Below are 21,404 nucleotides of genomic sequence, written 5' to 3' on the forward strand. Positions count from 1 at the left end.
CTTTGTTTATTAGATATGAGTAAATGCCAGAATGAAATAACAATTATTTTATTCATCAAACAATGTGTATCATTACAAACAACGAGACTCCGGGCGAATTAGGACACTAATCCCAACAGTTAGGTCACTAAAGGATATATAAGAGGAATGATTTTTGAACTGTTCAAATCAATTGCATATTAATGATATTAATATAATATGGTTAATTATATATGTGATCCATAATTAAGAGAGAAAAAATATTTGAACAAGATTCAAATATTAAAGAGATGTATACATATAAATATGTGATAATTATATGTTGATTAATTCTATATTAAATATGATTTAATATAGTTATTTAATTGATTAATTGATGGTTAATTAATTAATTAATTAATTAATTTTTGAGAAGTAGAGATAAATAAACATGTGATGTTTATGTATTTATTGATTAATTATATATATTATATTGGATTTAATATATATGATTATTTAATTTATGGACTAATTAATTAGATAAAAGTTATTTAATTAACATCGAACTAGAGTAGGAATAAGAAAGATTAAAAGAAGGGGGTCACCCCTTCAATCTATAAATAGGTCTTCATGGCTCATCTTTGTGACATAGTTGAATTGGGAATTATGAATCCTAGCCTCCTACTACTCTCAAAATCTCTCTTCTTTTCTCTACTACTTCTTCTTCCTCTTCCAAGTCTTGGAGACCACACATCCAATTCTTAGAATCCTAGAGAATAATAAGGTTTCGCTTACGGTGGTGTTCCTTGATCATTTGAGAGATGTTCCAAGAAGTCGTGGAGGGAATTATGAAGAATTTGCGAATCTACAAAGGTAAGTTTTAGCTCTTCCATCTTTTCTTCTCTTAAATGCATGCTAATCTTGATTGTTTATCCATTATATTATTATTTATCCATTATGTTATTATTTATGTAAAATGGAAAACAAAGTTGCAAGGCGATCACATGCTTCCGCTTGAGATTCGGTCCCTTTAGGTATAGAATGTTTAGTGACTATATAGAGAGTATTGGGTTCTAGAGGATTACTTTTGATATTTGTACCTATGTGAACTCAGCTTCCTACAAGGAAAAGATTTATTTACTTCTCCATGTTGATGACATGTTGGTAGCAGGGAGTTCTAAAGATGATTTAACTCGTGTCAAAGATCTTCTAAAGAAGGAGTATGACATAAAGGATATAGTTAAGTCTAGAAAGATCCTAGGGATTTAAATCACAAGAGATAGGGGTTCCTTTACTCTGAGTATCAATCATGATAATTAGAAGATTAATCTATCTAATGCCAAACAAGTTACTATCCCTATTGCAAATCATTTTAAAATATCTTCAATTAATTCTCAGGCATTGAACACCTGAATCAAATGCAATTAGTCCCTTACAGTCAAGCAGTATATAGTTTGATGTATCTAATGATCCCAACAAGGCCTGATCTATCCTATTGTGCCAGTCATGTAAGCACTTATATGTCAAACCCTAGCAAAAAGCATTGTGAGGCTACGAAATAGATACTTGGTATCTAATTTGGTCTAAAAGTTCAAAGATAACCTATCAAAACACACAACAGACAAATCTAGAATTATATGGTTATGTTGACTCTGACTTTGCAGGGGATTTAGACAAAAGAAGATCCCTATCAGACTATCTATTTCTATATGGTCCTAACTTGCTAAGTTGGAAGACAAATTTACAGTCAATCGTAGCCCTATCAACTACAAAGACAGAATACATGGTATTAGCAGAAGTAATTAAGGAGGCATTGTAGTTAAATGGCTTGATGGCAGACTTTGGTACATAACAAACAACAGTTAAAATCTTTTGTAACCAAAGTGCAATCCATATTTTCAAAAACCCACAATATCACTCAAGGACTAAACACATAGATATTAAGTATCATTTTGAAAGAGATGGAATCGAAAAGGGTGAAATAGAAATGATGAGGGTTCATATCTCTGAGAATGCTTTTTTTTTCGTTTCACTTGAAATTTCAAGAAGAAGACCAACAAGAAGCTGCTAATCCAATCGAGATTGAGGAAGTTTATATGGATGAATGGCAGTCAGTTGTGACGGAAAAGAAAAGGAAGCTCAAAGAGGTGTCTGAGCCTTTAATAAAATAAGAAATCTAAAGGAGATAATGTTGAAAAGCATCGAAAAGTGCCCACATAAACTAAAATTCAAGGAATAAATGAAGTCTTGGAAAAGTTATCCATGAAAGCAGAAAGGGGATTTTCATTGCAAGTTGGGCCACTTCTTGAGTTCATTACCTTAGCGATCAAGAACAATGGTTTTAGAAGAAACTCTGCACATCCAAATCCAGCAAGTATGCCACTGGTTTTCGATTTCTATACCATGTTAATAGTTTAAGAAGCAAATGAGATCACCGTTCATGATAACAGTGTTATTTTGCAAAGGAAGCAGTTGATAGAGGCGCTGAAAATCTTAACTCAACTAGGAAGTAAATGGCAAGTAGTTCTGCAAAGGAAGAGAAAGTTAAAGGCATGGAACCTAAAGGATGAGCCAGTTGTTTGGCTTCATTTCGTCAAAAGAAGATTAAATCTGACAACACATGACTCCATGATTTCTTAAGAGCATGTTAACATTTTCTGGAGGTCAGAGATTAATGTAGGGCAACTGATCAGAGAAGAGATTATTGCGTGTTCCGAAACGAAAGAAGGGAACTTGTTTTTTCCTTCACTCATTACCATGCTGTCAAACATGCCATGATAAACGAAAAGGTTGTCGGAGCTTTCGATCAATCAAATAATATTTATACTCACGAACTAACCACGGGAAAGCACGGAGATTAGTTCCTCAAAACACATTTTTAGTTAAAGTGGTAAATGGAGGGGGAGGGTTAGTATGGTTGGAGATTTGAAAATGCAAGAAAGTAAAATATAGAAATGTAATTAATAAAGACGTTCTAGCTTAGAGGATAGGAATGGACCACTGCAATTTTATTCATCAAATTATCAAAACATAATCCATCTTGCCTATGTCGAGCCTAATTGGTTAGAAACCTAACCAATAGTCCTAATTACCTAATTGGCCAAACATGAATAGATGAATCCATACTAAACATATTTAACTGACCTCATTATGCTCTAGAGATTACGCTAGAATAAAGATTTAATTTACAATGGTCTAATTAAACATTCAATATAGTTTCCCCTTTGTTACAGACAACAAATGACAAGCTATCTAACCATTTGCTTCTTGGAAATTAAAACCTATAATTTTATCTCACATATTACAAGTCAATCTCAAGCATTCAATCACACATTCTCGAGTGGTTTGTAAGACAATCAAGAAAAAAATACAATCATGAAACAAATTTAAATAGATAGAAATTCATAGCCAAGAAATAGAAATTACATTGAGATAAAACTCCAAAAACTTGCAAAGTTTAAAATCTCATAAACTAGAAACCTGGATTTTACCTTCCCATGATGATGGAGAAGACAAAACTAAACATGTTTCTATCGATTATATGAGGAAATGGAGCAGATACAAATGGAAGAGATAAGAAATGGAGAAAATCAGCAAAAAGTCGAATGAGGAGAAGAAGATGTGAATGGATGATGAAGAGGAGATCCTCTTGCCCTAAAAATGAAGAAATATATATATGGAATCGTGATAGCACCGCAATGCTGAGGACAGCGCTGTGGCGCTGGGCCTCTTTTGTCGAAGCGCACCGCTGTGCCACTCAGGTAGAACGACGCTGAGTGTCGCACGCATTGCTGATATCCTCATAAGCACTACGACGCTGCATCAATTAGGTTCCTTTTGGAAAAGGCACCGTGCAACCTTGTTTTCTTTGGTTGGCTCCGTTTTGCTTTTTAAATGCTTCATTTAAGCCCGAAATGCATTCAAACTGTCCTGAAGGCTCCTTATGCTCTATAACTTGTCTAAGAACTAGAATAAATGTTAAATACACCCAAACTAGCACGATTTAGGCCGAGAAAGACAGCTGATTTGGAGAGCCATCATGCAACAATTCCACTCTGAAAGCCATATTTGGACACCAAGCCAATAGATGCAGCAGTTATAAAAAGTCGCCCGAGCACAATCAAAAGAAGTTGGTTTGAAGATCCGAAGCATCAACGAAAGCCCATACATTTGCTGCTTCACCATCCAAAACTCCACCAAAGAACTCCATTTTTGCTGAATTGAAATTGATTAAAAGCTTGAACAAGATCTATTGGAAGTATGTCAAGGAGCGGGATGCTACACTTTAGCGAGTGCTTTCTACCACCTGTAGAGGAAAGAGTCACCCGTTCCTTGAATTCCAAGAGCGTCTTCTTGGTGATCCTAGTGCTTCTAAGGGTGTCAATGATGATTCCTTGTCTACTTATGGGAGTAATTCTTCACTCTTCAACTATTTTCGTGATGCTTGATTTATGTGTCTTGTTGGATCTGTGATGGTTCTTATGTAATGGTTATGTTTAATTTTGATGTGCATTCTGACTGATGGATGATGCCACTAAGGCATTTTATTTTTCTTGTCTAAGATGCAACATGTTGCAGTATGTTGTTTTTGAATATGGATTATCATTCTTGTCATGTTATAAAAAAAAAATGAACTTGTATGATGAGATTGGAGTGTGTTTTAACCTTTAAATGCTTTTCACGTGACTAGCACTTTTCTCATACCATGCAATTTGATTTTTTTCTTTCCTTGTAAGGCACTCAATCTTAAAGTAATCAATGTTTGTATGCTTACTTTCTTAATGAGTCTTACCTTTTGTTGCACAAAGAGGACTTTCTATTTCCTTTTTGCACCACTTATGTCAATGGGGACATCAACCATCTTAAAGTTTGGGCATGAGTCTTTGTACTGCAATCACTAAGGTATTGTGTATACTATGATCCTGTTTTTATGATGATGATAGGCTTTTATTAAAAAAAAACAAGAGGTACTTTTCCTTTCAAAGTTAACTAGTAACTAGAGACGGTCATGACACTCATGTTTTCCTTTATATGAAAGGTTGATTTAGAAATAGACTATGTGCATGCAGGCTTAGCAATGACAATTGCTGGGAACGACCCACCACTACCTAGGCCCATAGTACATAGCAAGCTCACGCGTGGAAGAGTTTTCTTTGTCACAAAATGAAAATTTAAGGGTCTCAGGAAGAGAGTATAAATGCGAGAACTCTCCAACCGGCTTGCAAAAGTGGATAGAGTGATAGTTAAGTCTCTCCCCTACACATTTACCGTCATCACCCGGTTGGCGGATTTGTATAAGTGGTCTTTAATCAATTTTAAACCACAAATGAATACGAAGGCATTGTCCTTGATCCTCGGACGAATACCTTTCTTGATTTTATTCATAGACAGTTGGATTTGGAAGGTTTTGAAGTTTCAATTACGGGTACATTTTGAGGTGCGCAGGTTTTCAGTCAATGGTGTTGACAATGTTCAACTTTTCTGTAGCGTTGGCTCTGGGAAATAAGTTAGATTGGACTTGGGTTAAGCATAAGTTAAGTCAAGAATAAAAATTGGGAAATTTGGCATTATTAGTCAAAATTTGTTATTTACGTGAACCACTTCAGTTGTGACATGGAAGTGAGTAGCTAAGGCAATAGGGAATTTCTAGTCTAAGTGTTAAGGGGGGAAAATAACTTAAGTGTTGGATATGATATTAAAAAGAGGGAAAACAAACTGTTGGCTAAGGGTGAAGGAATTGCTGAGAGGGGAGTAAGAGGTTTGTAATTAATTTTAAGTCGGAAATTGAATAATGTTGATAATTATTATTAATTGTAATTCAAGGCATGGCTAAGGATGAGATTCAACCAATGATAGTGGCCTGAAATGTTTGAAGGTGGAGCCGGCAAAAATAGAGGTGAGGAGGAAGAGGCTGTCATTGAGTATATATAAGGTGAAGTGAAGAAGTGGTCGGTGTTTACAATTCACATGAGCAATCTTTAAATTTCTTCAACAAAATCACAGAGATATCAAAGAAGAAGACGTAGCAGGCTACCATGGTGAAATTCAATAGGAAAATCAAAGAAGAAGACGAAGCAGGCTGCCATGGTAAATTCAATAGGAACATTGATGAAAATTGAAGAAAACCAGCAGTTGGTCAGAAATTCGAGCAAAGTTGAGCAAGGTGAAGTGTTTGGTTAATTTTGAGCTGTGGGAGAAGATTCAGAGGCTCAAATTTGAAGGTAAGTCAATTTAAAGATTGTTTAAGAGGTTTATATATTTAAGCCCAAAATAAACTAATTCAGTCAAACTTTGCAGGTCCAATCTGATCTATGGAGACAGCCCAACACCAATCTTGAAGAACCAACCCAAGAAATATGAGAGTGGATTTAGGAAAGATCTGATGCTGCCTGATAAAGCCTGCTACTTTGCCATGTATCAGCTAAAGCTAATAACTCTTTTCAGCTTTGTCAATCAGTTTGAGTGGGAAAACAAGAGAAATCATATGAGGGTTTCGAGGAAGTCTTCGTTCCTCCATATACCTTTAGCTTGTGCAGGGTTTCAATAGAGATGATGAAGATCTTGAGCTCAAACCTTCAATGACTCACCTGCATGAAACCAAAAACGAGTAGAAGATGCAAAGAGGAACAAGATGATGGTAAGAGAAGAAGGAAGAACACACTGGAGTTAAGTGGTTCAGCCAGAAAGCCTACACCCACTGTTCAAAGTGAGGCTATCACTTTCTTATTGCTTTTCTTTGAAGTTTTACAGATTTTGAACTCTCTCATTCACACTGTTTTTCTTCTCTTTTATATGTAGAATTTCTTTACAAAGAGATGAGCTCAACGTGAGCCGGTGGTTACAACAAAAAAACCAGAAAAATAACATATAAGTACTTCTAATTTCTTTATTTTTCTGTTACAATCTCCACCTTTGTAAGCATCCTGTGAACCTCTCTGTTCATTTTGTATTGATTTTGAGCTAACCATTTTCAGGTAGCTCGAACCCAAAGAGTTCCAGAAAACAACAAGCTTGCTTTGAGGGACAGTCTTGGTCAACATATCAGCCACATTGTTAGAGGTCTTCTCCCTTTTCAATTTCTTGTCTAATAAAATGGAATTTAATGTCAATATGCTTCGTTCTGCTGTGAAACCATTGATTTATAGATAAATATATTGTACTTTGATTGTCACAGTAAATTCTCACCTTAAGTTGTATGATACCAAAATCATTTAGTAACCCTTTCAACCATAGGCCTTCTTTTACTACTTCGGACAAGGCTATAAACTCACCTTCTGTTGTAGATAGGGCTACAACATATTGTAGGTTAGCCTTCCAGCTTATTATATTATTTCCCCATAGAAAAATATACTATGAGAATGAACGCCTTCTGTCTAGATCTCCAGCATAGTCTACATCCACATATCCGTAGATTTCATCATTAGAAGGATCATTATGTTTATATAGGATTCGAGCTCCTTTGGAGGAGCATAGGTACCTTAGTATTCATTTGATAGTCTCCCAATGGCATTTCCCTGGATTAGACATATACCTACTGACCATACTTGTAGCATAAGACAAAACTGGCCTTGTAGATGCATTAGATATATCAATGATCCCACTGCCTGGGAGTAGGGTACTGTCTTCATAAAGTTGATATGATCCTCATCTGTACTCTTGGGGCTATTAACAGCTGAGAGTTTAAAATGAGGTGCAAGAAGGGTGATGACTGGCTTGGCATGACTCATTTTAAACCTCTGTAGCAGTTTATCACAATAGTCAGTCTGACTTATATAAAGTCTATCATGTTTTCTATCCCTGTCTATTTCAACTCCTAGGATTCTCCTTGATTCCCCTAGGTCCTTCATGTCATATACTCTTTCTTTAGAAGAGCCTTGACTTGGCTCATAACTTCTTTAGAGCTTCCTACTAACAACATATCATCTACATATAGGAGTAGCAAGTTCTTCAAAACTTTTAGTGTTAGTATACACACACCAATCACAGGAACTTTTTTTGAATCCTATTTTAGAAATTACCTCATCAAATTTGTCATACCAACACTTAAAAGACTGCTTGAGCCTATAAATTGATTTGTTCAATAAGCACACTAGCTCTTCTTCACCTTTCTTCACATATCCTTAAGGTTGCTTCATACAGATGGTTTCTTTCAAAAAAATCGTGTAAGAAAGTAGTCTTCACATCCAATTGGTCTAACTCCATGTCCTTTTGAACAACTAAGGAAATGAGTAGCCTAATGGATGTTTGTTTCACAACAGGGGAGAACATCTTTGTATAATTTATGCCTTCTTTCTGTGTGAACCCCTTTGCAACTAGCCTTGCCTTGAATATGGACTTTTTTACTTATGGAATTTCTTCTTTAAACTTGTATATCCACCTACATGAGAGAGGTTTGTACCCTTTAGGTAAGGGTACTAGTTTCCAGGTATCATTCAGGTTAAGAGATCTCATTTTTATCATTCGTGGCCTCAATCCATTGTCTAGCATTAGGGTTATTAGTTGCTTCTTCAAAACTTGTAGGTTCATTGTTCCTTAATGTAATGGCAGCACTTAAAGCAACACTAGCATAGTTAGGTTCTGAGTACCTAGCAAGGGGCACAATTGTTCTTCTTGTCTTGTCCCTTACTAAGGAATAATTTTGTAGGTCTTCCTGTATCTCTTATTATTCATTAGACATATTTTCCCCAGCCTCTACAATGTCTTCACTCTCAAACTCTAAGTTCTATTGTGAAATGGAGGTTTCTGGTTCATTCAGTGGCTCCACCTCAAACCTTGTACTACAAGTTTTAGACATAGATGTAGGTTGTTGCTCAGTTAACATGAACATCTCATTTTCTCTGAACACCTCATCCCTACTATTGATACATCTCTTTTCAATAGGATGCCACAATTTGTACCCTTTTACTCAAGGTGTAAAACCTAGAAACATACATTTAATAGCTCTAGGTTTCAACTTACCTTGGCTTTGATGCACATACCCTACACTCCCAAATACCTTCAAGTGTTCTAATTTGGGAAGCTATCCTGTCCACCTTTCTTCTGGTGTCTTTAGCTTAATAGACTGATGTGGACATCTGTTTAGGGTGTCGACTATATAGGATACTACTTCTGCCCAGTATTTCTCAGGCAATAGAGTATTTGATAGCTAGCACCTTACTCTTTCTAACATAGTTCTATTAAGCCTTTCAGCAACTCCATTTTGTTGAGGTGTATACCTCACTGTCTTGTGCCTCACAATTCTATTTTCCTTGCAAAACAAGTTAAACCAGAAAAATAACATATTAAAACTTCTAGTTTCTTTATTGTTCGGTTACATTATAAGAAACTATGTGTTTAAATTGGTTGGAAATGATGAAAAAATGCACTAAACTTGCAATTGGAAAACAGGGAATCGAGTAGGGGGTTGCAGCTAAAGGTTGAAGAAGATCAGGCTATGGTGGAGCTCGATGGGCGCACGTGCCTTGTGCGCACACACCAGTCGCACACACCATGCGTCCGTGCATCTCGCAGCACCCATCTGTGCGTCCATTGTTTCGTCCGTGCGCCCACTTGATGGCTAGCGACGTGCCTCACTCGTTCACACACTCGACACCCATTAGGCCACTCAATGCACAGCACCAGGTGTCCAACGGCCGTAGGCCCTGCCTATGCACACACTTAATGCCTTGTGCGTGAATTGTCAGCCATTATCCTACCTAGTGTGGATGTCTTAACACCCATGCCCAATCGTTGTTGTGCACCCAACTGCCCATCAATTAAACCGATTGCCTTGTCTCAGTCATTTTGTTATTTTAGACATTCACTTGAGCATTGGAGTTGGTAAGTTGGAGTTAAGACTAATTTGGTGTGTTTATGACATTATAGCCCTAAATGACTAAGTATGGACTCTAAAGAGATCTTAAGAGTTAAATACAATCTAAGGAAAGTATGAATATATATGTGGACTATTTAAAGGATATGGGAATTAAGCGACTAGACATTAACAAAGGGTTATGATCTAACTTTTAGGTCAAACGGAGATCGGAATAACCAATAAACCACTTAAGCTCGTCATTGACTGTGAGTGACAAATGTTTTTTTTTTAAAAAAAAAATTGTTAAGGTCTTAACTATGATTTCCTATGAAATGAGCTACTTATCTTAAATGTATGTCCTAAGCTTGATTTATTTGAATTGAGCTTTGGTAGTCTATTTTTGAAATGATATCTTTATAAAGGAAAAGAACTTGTTCTTCAAGATTTTTATTCAAAGATTGTTTATGGATTTTCTAAAGCATGTGAAAAATTATTTTTTTTTTAAGCAAGGGAATGACATATAAATGATATTTATGAACTCTAGTGCCTTAAAAGAATAGTTTTCAAACCACTATGCTTTGTACCCTAGGAATGTTATTAAGGATTCCCAATACTCAAGGTAGAAGAAGGTATACGAGGAATCCAGTATATGAGTATGATATAGGTCTTTGAGACCCACCTTGGCACACATGTAGGCTTTGGCCTGTATGAAGGGGTGCTAAGCCCTTTGGGGTCATTTCTATATGCATGTATGAGAGATATCGACGCATAGCATCGAGTTTACACTACATTAGCTAAGGCTAACAACGTTGAGTCTATTGAGCTTGCTCAACCTCAAGGAAGGTTTTGTGTACAGGTTAAATGTGATGTTATGAATGATAAAAGTAGGAGAATGCTTTATTATGTTTTAAGGTTCGCTAATTTTATAAAATTTTCTTAAGCATGATTTGTGATTTCTGAATTTTGGAAATGTTCATCAAAGTTATGGAAAGATGTTTCTAAACTTGAAATACTTATAAATGTGTACAAACATTACTGTTTTAAACTCATCACTCCCTGAGCTTCCTAGTTCACCCTTTTTAAATTTTTTATTTCCCCCAAGTAGTGGAAGAGTTTCCGGTGCCTAGCCTACCCCAGTCCCAATCTACCAAGACATCAAGTTATCAGATAGCTCAGAGTTCTCTTAGATTTTAGTATGTATATAGTTTTGGTTTCATTTGTCATGTAAAACATATTAGCAGGAAATGAGAGATAAACTACTTGGTTATATATGTTTGTATATATCCATGTATGCATAGGTGATATGAAGTTCTTGATTGTCCATGACACTGCAGGTTATGATGTGATTATATATATATCTGTTGAATATCAGATTAAGCAGGAAACAAGTGGACAGTAAATGTCACAAGAGGGTTGATGTTTATTATCTTTATATCTCCTTTTAGATTAAGAAAGTAATCTAGAAGGGAGTGTGACAAGAAAAATGAAGCTGGAAGGAAGTTCCAGAGATTTGATTATGCTCCAAGGAGCTTTCACTTTCTTGTGGCAATCAGCCAAAATTGGGTATCATCACGTGTGGCCTTCAAACAATATAAAAGGGAGAGGAGTGATGGAAATGGAGAGAATATTATGAAGATAATGAAGTGTTTATGTTCTCGAGAGAAAAGTGTTGGGATGATATGATTCCTGCAGTGGAGTCGCCTTCAGCTTTCGAGAATTCAGCAAGCAGACGTTCTTCACAGATTGGCTAAATCGTCAAGAAGCCAAAAATTGGCAATATAGAAGAAGCTGTCTTTGCTTTGTGATAATGTTGGCCAAGTATTGATGTTCAATACAATTTCTTATGATGCATGTGAACTTGCATGCATAATTGAGTAGAATTCAATTATTAAATCAACAGAATAATGTGTTCAAAGGTGAGTTTCTTTGGATTTTTGTTGTTATTTATTTGCATAATCTGAAATAATTTATGTAGAAAGAAATTGTCTGGTTGTGTGATTATTATTGTTTGTTGTGAATTTTTATGCATTTGAAGATTGTGTTTCAAATTTACTTATCTTTGGAAAATAAATTTTGGATAGTAAAAATTAAGGAATTAATGACCCAAATAAATGGTCATAGGTGCTTGTGATAAAAGGTCTTTGGTTTTGGTTGTTTGTTCCATAAATGCATCCAATTTTGCTTTATTATTACTCTCAATAAATGATCATGATAATGAGATTTTCTTAATTTTATTCAAAATATAGTTTCAAATTCATACTTAATTTTCAAATATGGTGAAGATATTTTGACGGGTAGTTTGATCCAAAAAGCAAATTTTTACATATGGCATGAGAATTTAGCAATTTTATTTCAATACTATATTTAAGCATAATATTCAATATTTACTTGATAAGTATATATTATAGTATTTTGTGAGTAGCAAATGACATGTACAATAAGAAAATAATAATTTTATTGTTATTGTATTATTTTTCATACCTTAAATGAAACATTATTTTGATCAATTTGAGCATTTCTTAGATCATGAATAGAAATAATGTTCCATATGTTATAGCTGACAAAGTTTATGTATGACTCATGTTATAAATTGTCATATTATGTTTCTTCCATGAAGTTGAAAATATTATTATTACTTTTATTTCAGTGTGATCTGTAATATTATTTTACCTATTACCTAGCTTGTTGGTAGTATGAAATATGCAAAATTTATCATTTCTATGGTAAAGCTTGTAGAATTTGATTGTTATTTAGGATATTATCTAGCTATAAAATGTGTGATATTGTTTAAAGGCTTTTCAAGGTCTTGATGGATACATAGGATACACACAAATATTTTCTTTTGATTGAAAATAGTTATTCATTTGTGTTTTATTGAGCATGTATATGATCTTGAAAAGGAAAAATGTTGATTGATGATTTATGGTTGTTTTGTGATTTAGCAACTGATGAAGAAATTTAGAAGTTCTTGAAATATGCTCACTATAAGTTTATGAATATATATCATGAATCAGATGTGGGATTAAACTTTCTAAAGGAATAAACCAATTAAGTGTAAGTAGATTAGTTGTTGTGGGGTATATGCAAAGCAAGACATCGAATAATTTGATGCATACTCTCTCATGATTAAAATAGCTAATATAGATTCTTAATAGCATTTAATTTGTAGCAATGTGTAGCCTTCTAATACATCAGATGGATGTAAAAATGGCATTTTTAATGTTAATAAATCAGATTGATGTAAAAATGGCATTTTTAATGTTAACTTGGAAAAGGAAATATATACGACACTGATAACTTTTATTTCTACAAGTTATTGTCTATTGACATTAGAATATTTAGGAGTATTTAGTGAGAAAAACATGCACGTTAGAAGAAAATAAGGCAAAATCAATTTCCATGCATTTATTAAACCTAAAAGATAGCCTAAGTGAAAAAATGATATCTCTAATGCGTTTACAATGTAGGAATATAAGAAAAAACGACTAAAGAAGCCATGCACTGAGATCAACGGAGGTTAGAAAAATAGAAGCAAAGAAGATCAATAATAAGGCACACGATAGAGCAAGGAAAGCGACAAATGTAAAAGCCCAATGCATTTGAAGGGGACCACAAACAACTGCAAGAACAGTCACATACATTCCCTGACGCACGCCTGCCACTATCCTATGTGGCAGAAGTGGTCTCCAAGACCATCTTTATATATTCCTCGCCCAAGCGAGTTAGAAAATAAGTTTTGAACAAAGAAAATTACACCACTAAAAGGAGGATGGTTAGGGAGTTAGAGAATATTCTGAGAGGAAGAATTAGAGAGAATGGAGACTTCCATACAACTTTGAAATTAGAGAGAATTACCAGCCACATGTCGCTGCCACCGGAGAAGAGGACTCGAGAGTGCATCTCCTCCACTGTCCACCGTAGAGCACAGCTTCACGTCCATCTTAGATCACAGAAGCTTTAGAAGGTCGTTTGATGATCCTCATCATCAACCTTTTACCTTTTAGTTTACTTTGTTCTTTCTTGTACATTCTTTTTTACACACTTTTCGATTTGCTCTTGTAACGAACTATTTTACATTTCAATATCTAATCATGACTTCATCTTCTACCTCTTCCATTTTTATTTTTCTTACCATGAGTAACTAAATCTCTAGTGAGTTGGGATGAGTTAATCCTCATTCCGATGAGCTTAGTGATTAAGTAAGTATTCATTTGGGTAATGAAGCTTCCAGTTTGACTTGTGAGTCCTTTTAACCATTGGATTCATAAGATAAAAATTAACTACTCAAGAGAGCAAGTGATTGTGGATTTCATCGATCTGAGTAAGTGAAATGTTTAGAGATAAACACTTCCTTATATTCCAAGTAGCCCATGCATGCATCATGGAGACATGATTAATATGGCTAATTCACTAAGATGTGGAGTCCAAAAGGTTATGAACATGAACATGAGTTTTTGTTAAGCTCAAAAGGTTTGAGGATTGCTTATCCCAACTCCGTTTTCTCATCTGTTTCATCTTCATTTGCTTCTGTGCTATGCGTTCACAATTTCACTTTCACCTACCCACTCTCTCAACACCTTTACTTGCATTCATTTAAGTCATGCATTTCACAAACCTATTACCATCTATCAACATGCACATCACCCTAGCATTTGAGAGTAGAGATTCATTAACTGATTTTGTTCTTATTTAATTTCAAATCCCCGTGTTCGACCTCGATCCTTACCGAGACTATCTCCTGATTAATTTATACTTGGGCTATTAGGAGTAAAACTTGTGCAATTTACGAGAATATTATTATGCTTTATAGAACACGATTGAGCACACAACAAGTTTTCGGCACTGCTTCCCAGAATTGAAAATTATAATTCACTAATTTGGTTTTTGGGTTTTCAGCTTTGACTACAGACTTCCTTAGCATAAGGACTAGTACAACGTTTACCGGAATATTGCAAACGGTATATGAGCAACGACACCCAACCAGAGTTTGTGACTGACCCCGGAATCGAGAGGACTATACATAGAAGAGTTAAAGCAAACCGAAACAAGAGGCAAAGACAGAGAAATATGGGAATTCAGCTGAATTAGCCCAACACACCAAATTCTGCAAACAACGCAGACATACAAGTAAACCTTATTCTTTTAGTGCATGATCGCAATAGAAAAATCAAGGACTATGCATCGCCGAATTTGTACAATTTTTTGTCTGGGATTGTGCCTCCGGGTTTTCATGACATGAGATTTGAGATGAAGCTAGTCATGTTGCAAATGATCCAAGCAGCTAGTCAGTTTGGGGGCACTCCAAGAGAAGACCCACATGCACATATGAAGAGCTTTATGGAGATTTGTAACACATTCGTGATTCTTGGAATCACCACAAAAGGGATTAGACTATCATTGTTCCCTTTTACTCTTAGGGATGAAGCGCGACAAAGGACTTATTCTCTCAAGCCAAAAGAAGATTTCAACATGGGAATGCATGGTGAAAAGTTTATGCAAAAATATTTTCCACCTAACGTTAATGCTTGTCGCAAGAGGGATATAACCAACTTCAAACAAAAAGACTCAGAAACCATAAGTGATACATGTGCTAGGTTCAAATGACTCGTTCGAAAGTATCTGCATCATGGTCTACCTGATTGTATAACAATGGAAATATTTTATGATGGACTGAACAAGACATCGTAATCAGTAATTGACTCTATGACAGTAGGGGTCTGATGGATAAAACATACACAGAGGGCAAACAAATTTTGGACAGAATGAAATTTTGGACTAAGAATTTTTGTTTTGGACAGAATTTTTCGAAACAATGAAGAATGGGTTGATAATGGTTTCAGATCAAAATTTGTGGAAAGAAAAGTATCACATCACAATCAGAAGCAACTAGTACTCTCTCAACGCAAATTACCACTTTTACTAACTTATTCAAAGCTATGACGATGAATCAAGTCAATGCCAATGGCATAAATCAGGTCAACGCAGTGATCCAAGTTGTTGCAGCATGGTGCATAGGATGCGATGAACGACATAGTTTTGATATGTGCCCGATGAACCCTCAATCAATCTACTTCATTAGAAACAACCCCTACAGTAATACTTTATATCCTGGATGGCGCAACCGTCCAAATTCCCATAGGGAGGTATTCAGTAAAATGATCAAGTTGTGATGCAGGAACATGGAAATTGAATAAGGGTTAGAGATATAAATTAAGGACCTCATGATCGCGAACACATACTGCATGTTAGTTGAGTTATACTTGCTATGCCATTTACTTATGTTGTGGTTAATTTTGGATCGGATGATATAATCGATAAAAAATAAGGAGAGAAGAGATAAGGCCAATAAAATAACAAGGTTTGGGTCCATTTTGGACCGAGGTCAAGCCGATAAAGATAGCTAATGGGATGTTTAGTAAATACACCAGCCCAAAGCATCACCATAAGACCAAAATGGACTTAGGGGAAGATGTTGGGCCTTGCTCTTGGCTGAGGTGGACCTGGTCGAACACAAAATAGAGTACACCTCTCAACCTGAAAGTTGTAGGATTATCCCAAAGCGACTTTGAAATTGAATCCAAAAGCGGTTTAAGCCAACTAGTCCTATAAATATATCATGGGAACTCTTTAAGAGAAAAGTGAATTCTCTAAGTTCCAGTAGTTCAAAATTTTAAACTTTACTTGTTTTCAGACTTAAGCATCAAAGTAGACATGACATCAAACACACGGTGAACAAAGTTACTCCCTTTTGCAGGTTCCTCGTTTGCTTCACAAAAATAAAATTTCTATTGTTGTCTTGTCTAGATTTTAGCATCAACAACTTATAACTCTTTTGCACAAGTAATATGCAATTACTTTTAAACTCTTCATTTATCTAAAAATGAATTCTCTCCATAAAAATATAATTTTCTTTATAGAACTATTTATTTTTTATTTTGAAATATCTAACTTCTAAATTAGAAAAATGTCGGAAAATACAATGTCTTAATCAATTCAATCATGTTCAAATTAATGGGAAGAGAAAAGCTTGAACGTAACTGGTGGGTGCTAAACACAAACTTCAATTTTGTTATTATTATTACTATTATTTGTATAATTTAGTTATTCTATTACAATACTAAAAATCCATCATTAATATTATCAAACGGCAATTAATTATAAGTTGATTTAATCAATTATCCCTCAACTTTGTCTTAATAAAGCCAAGCCCACATCATTAATTTCACGCTCTGTGTTGGATCTAACTTCCAAAAATGCCCATCTCTAAAAACAAAATGCACGAAAACATATACAGCATTAATTCTAAATTAGCAATGTACTAACAAAAAATAAAAATATAAATTATCAAAGTAAATTAAATAGAATAATATGAAATAATAAACAAAAAATGTAACAAAAATCTCGAACTTTGAATATATGCTTTAGAAGGGCACATGTGATGATGTGTCATATTACAACATTGGAAATTGTCATTTCTGATCATGTGCTATTTTCCACTTTTATTTATTTATTTTTATATTTTTTGGGGATAAAATGCTCTTTTCCACCTTTTTTTTTTTTTCCATTTTCAGTCTCATTTCATGTTATATGGTATCCTATGCTTAATTATATATGCCATCCAACCTTTCAAGTTGCCTAATCTATCCACTAATTCTCTTTCTAATCTAATGGTTCTAAGTAACTTCGAATCTATTTTGATTCTACGAAAAAATGGTTTTGAAAATTTTGATTTCAATAATATTAATATTAAAGTTCCTAATTTTAGTACGGTTTAACCTTTTCATTTATATGAAAATATTAAAAGTTAAGTATTTTTTTATGAGAAATAACCTAAAGTGAATTTAGAGGTTGCATGAGTTTAAATTATAAATTACAAAAATAATTAATCGGAACTCCTATACTTCAAATTTATGTGCTTTTAGTTGTATAAATGTATATCACACGTGAAATTTATAGTTTATTTTAGTATATAGAGAAAAAAGTTTTAGAAAAGTTATAATTAATACATCGACTCCAATAATATTATAACTTATTTGAAGAGAAAAACTAAATAAAAGTTTATGAAATTTTAAAAGAAAAAATATATGATTGTCCGTTCAAATATATCTCCACCGTTAGATATTGATGTTTCCTATATATGATCTAAATCACACTCAAGTATAACATAGCAAAGAATGTGACCGTTTGTTCAAATATATCTCCACTATTAGATCATAATTTTTCATATATGAGATCTATATCTACATCCATATGCGAAAAGATATATCACTTTAACTTAAATAGTTGTAACCAAAAAATGACATTATTGTTCATTTAAATATGTCTCTACCATTAGATCGTGATGTTTTATATATTTATGGTCTAGACATGTTCATACATAAAAGAATACACCACTTTACATATAACCACCTTGCTCGAATAGTTGTGACGAATGACAAAATATGAAGATGTATAAAGATTCTCCCGTAAGAATTTCTTTATATATACTATAGATTGTGATTGTGTTTCAATGTTGTAGTTTTGTACTAACTTTTAACTAAGGTTAGGGAGATATTTTGTAAAGCCTTAATCAATACATTACCATATTTGTGTGATACTAAAATCATGACTAGCATATTAATATGAAATTAAAACTAGCTAGCTAGGGTTAAAAAGACAAGTTATTCTATCACAACTAAAATCTATGTTTTTTAAGGAAAGACCATAACTTCAGATATTCTAAATAATAATAATAATAAAAAAAAAGATTCTGATTTGATTTATTTTGGTTTTTGAAAAAGATAAGGCTGAAATAGCCCCTTAATTGATTTTGTGATGATTGTGAAGTGAAATGAAAAGTTATGGGAGGGATTTCGTGCATGAACTTTGAAAGAAAGAAAGAAAAGGAAAGAAAATAGAGAGAATGAGTGATGGACTAGATGCAATGTAAAAGGCAACACAACAAATAAACAGAGAATGGGACTCCATGACCCTTACCCAACATAAAAACTAAAAACATCAAAAACAAAAATAAACATATCATGTGCAATATGCAAATATCTATCTCTCATCCCCCACAACAAAATTTGTCTAGTTTTAGGGCTTGGATTTGACATTTTCAGACTCTATTTGGACCTACCCTTTTCTCTATTTTGACTCTTTGCTTCACCATTCATTGCCCAAAAACTAAAACCTTTGCTCCCCCTCACAAGTTTTTGACAATTTTCCCGTCTCTAGTCCTTTATGGTAATCTCTCTTATTTATTCAAAACTATAATTTCCACACGATTTTCTACAAATGACAACATTCTTAACATGGACTTATCTTACAGCAATGTTTTTAAATGCAAAAAGCTTAGGATGCGTTTGGGAAATTGAAATGTAATCAAGATTACTAAGAATTAAAAGAGTGTTGGAAAGTGTGAATAATCGAGGACAAAATGAAAATGAGATCGTAAAATATGAAAACGATGAGAAAGAGGGTTAGATTAAAACTGTCATAATGAAATGAATTTCCTCACAACGTACAATCTAAACATAGATTTTTTGTTAAATTACATTACAATCCTATTTCATTATGGACCACCAAACGAATTTATTTTGAAGCAATGATGAGAAAGTCATTTCAAATGAACTCTAAATTTGTATAATTTTTCTAATTTCAACGAAGAAGTTGTCGTTTTCTTGTTTATCTTTAGATGTGTGACGGTATTTCTATCCTTAATAATATTTTTTTGGACTCACCACATAGTTCTGACATTATATCATGACTTGTTTTCTTAGTTTCAAAACCTGCCCACCGCCCAAAACACACACCATTGGAAACACAACTTTGAGACAATCATACAGCAAACCACACATCAAGATCAATGTCAGATTTACATACAGTCATTGGTTTTGTTTCTTAAACTAAGAATTTATAATTTTTCAAAATTAAAAATTTAATATCTGAACTTTTGATATTATTTAAGTTCATGAATCTGCAAAGTTTTATCCAGACACAAAATTAAAAATCCAAGAACTTATTAAAAGTGTAGAGAGCAAATTAGACTCAAAATGGAACAGAAGAACAATATATGAAATCCAACAAAAGAGATCAACCAACCCAGAAAAATAATCTGCGGCTGTAACCTATATTTATATATTATTATGTAAATTTTTACTTTTGTCAGTAATTTTGTAAAATTAACAATCTGAGGGATCATACAATATGAATATGCAAAAAATGTATTAAAAAAAAAAAAAAAAGAATAAATAAAACATTGATTTTTTTTTTCAACAGAAGCTCCATAAACTAATATCACTTTCGTCATAAAAATCATCAATAATGGGTGGATCAAATAGAGTCCCATCCATCATTTGCCCAACATACTTAGGGGAGAGTATGTCATCAAAGTTGAACCACGATGGATCCGTCATCATAAACGAATCGTTATTGGACGATGACGAGACAGAGGAAGAAGAGGAGGAGGAAGGTGGTGGCGACGATGGCAGCACATCGTTAGATCCCAACGTATTACTGTCAACATTGCAATCGAAGAAGGCGGTGTTCGCGGCAGCTTCGGCAGCAACTCTTTGGATGGATTTTGGAGACATGACATTATTATGATCATCATGATTGGAAGAGAGAAAATTATGAAAATGAGCAAAGGAAGAAGAAGAGATTGGAAAATTAAGATTGGCGGAGGAGCCTTTAAGACACAAGAGGGCCGCGTCGTAAGCCCTCGCAGCGGCCTCCGCCGTAGAATATGAACCTAACCATATTCTTGTCTTTTGATTGGGAGCTCTAATTTCAGAAACCCATGAGCCCCAGCTTCTCATTCTTACTCCCTTGTATTTTTTTTTACTTGTTGGAAGTGTCGTTGAATGATTGTCATCATTTGCTAATTCCTTCTTCACCATGTTGATCAGATAAAAAAAAATATAAAGTAAAATAAAGCTTGTTTGTGAACCAATAATGCTTGAAAATGGAGAAATGAGTACTGTAAATATTGAGGGAAGGAGAAATGAAACGAGTGGTGTATTTATAGAGAGAGAAGGGCTAGATTTTTGGGGTTTATATATAATAATTGTGGGTTTGATTATTTCACTTAGATTCCTAAGTGAATTATGTTTAATTTTTAGTGTAAATGGTTTGATTTACAAACACACGCAAATCGATATGGGTGACAGATATTTTTTAGATTAAATAAATATAAATACAGATTTGAAAATCTAAAATTCGTCAAAGTTAAAATGACGTTTGGGTCCTGAAAAAAACCAAGAGATAAAGAAAAGTTATACAGAACTCTTTATTATTGAAGAAGTCAAACTTCGTCCTCAAACTTATAGTTATAATTACGTTTATATGGTGAGGATTATTCTTTTGTTCTGTTTCTTTAAAAGGAAAGGGAAATTTTGGGAGATGACTTGGAAGGAAATTAAGTAATTTTGAGGGGAAAATATCTATTAAAATAAAACTACGCTAAATTATTATTATAAATATACTCGAGTTTCAACTTCGTCATTTGTTTAAAAAATATTTTTATATTTTCAAACGTTGTAATATTATTCCTCAACTTCCATAAAATGATAGATTAGAAATCTTTTGAAATTTTAAATAGAAATCGAGACTTGGATTCAAATTTTGTTTTAGGTCACTGACTGTCACACTACCATTTCATGTCTCAATATCA

At 33.9% G+C, this 21,404-nt stretch overlaps 1 protein-coding gene and 1 long non-coding RNA gene across 2 annotated transcripts; one reads left to right on the plus strand and one right to left on the minus strand.

Annotated features, from left to right (window-relative positions):
• The first annotated feature begins 3,533 nt into the window (after positions 1–3,533).
• Positions 3,534–9,798, plus strand: LOC120075228 (uncharacterized). The gene is made up of 6 exons (XR_016527212.1): positions 3,534–4,368; positions 5,028–6,179; positions 6,256–6,664; positions 6,757–6,829; positions 6,933–7,017; positions 9,346–9,798. It is a non-coding gene; the product is annotated as an uncharacterized LOC120075228 (long non-coding RNA).
• Positions 9,799–19,806: 10,008 nt separating this feature from the next.
• On the minus strand, positions 19,807–20,740 carry LOC150030004 (ethylene-responsive transcription factor ERF014-like). Its single transcript, XM_090310168.1, has one exon. The coding sequence runs from the start codon at positions 20,629–20,631 to the stop codon at positions 20,005–20,007; it is 627 nt and encodes a 208-aa protein (XP_090166294.1). The 5' UTR covers positions 20,632–20,740; the 3' UTR covers positions 19,807–20,004.
• Positions 20,741–21,404: the final 664 nt, after the last annotated feature.

This window comes from Benincasa hispida, unplaced genomic scaffold, assembly GCF_027475165.1.
Source record: "Benincasa hispida cultivar pf3 unplaced genomic scaffold, pf3_genome.v1.1 HicScf70, whole genome shotgun sequence".
Taxonomy (NCBI): Eukaryota; Viridiplantae; Streptophyta; class Magnoliopsida; order Cucurbitales; family Cucurbitaceae; genus Benincasa; species Benincasa hispida.

Coding starts and splice junctions, on each gene's coding strand:
- LOC150030004 (XM_090310168.1), bottom strand. CDS start 20,631: ATGGTGAAGAAGGAATTAGCAAATGATGACAATCATTCAACGACACTT.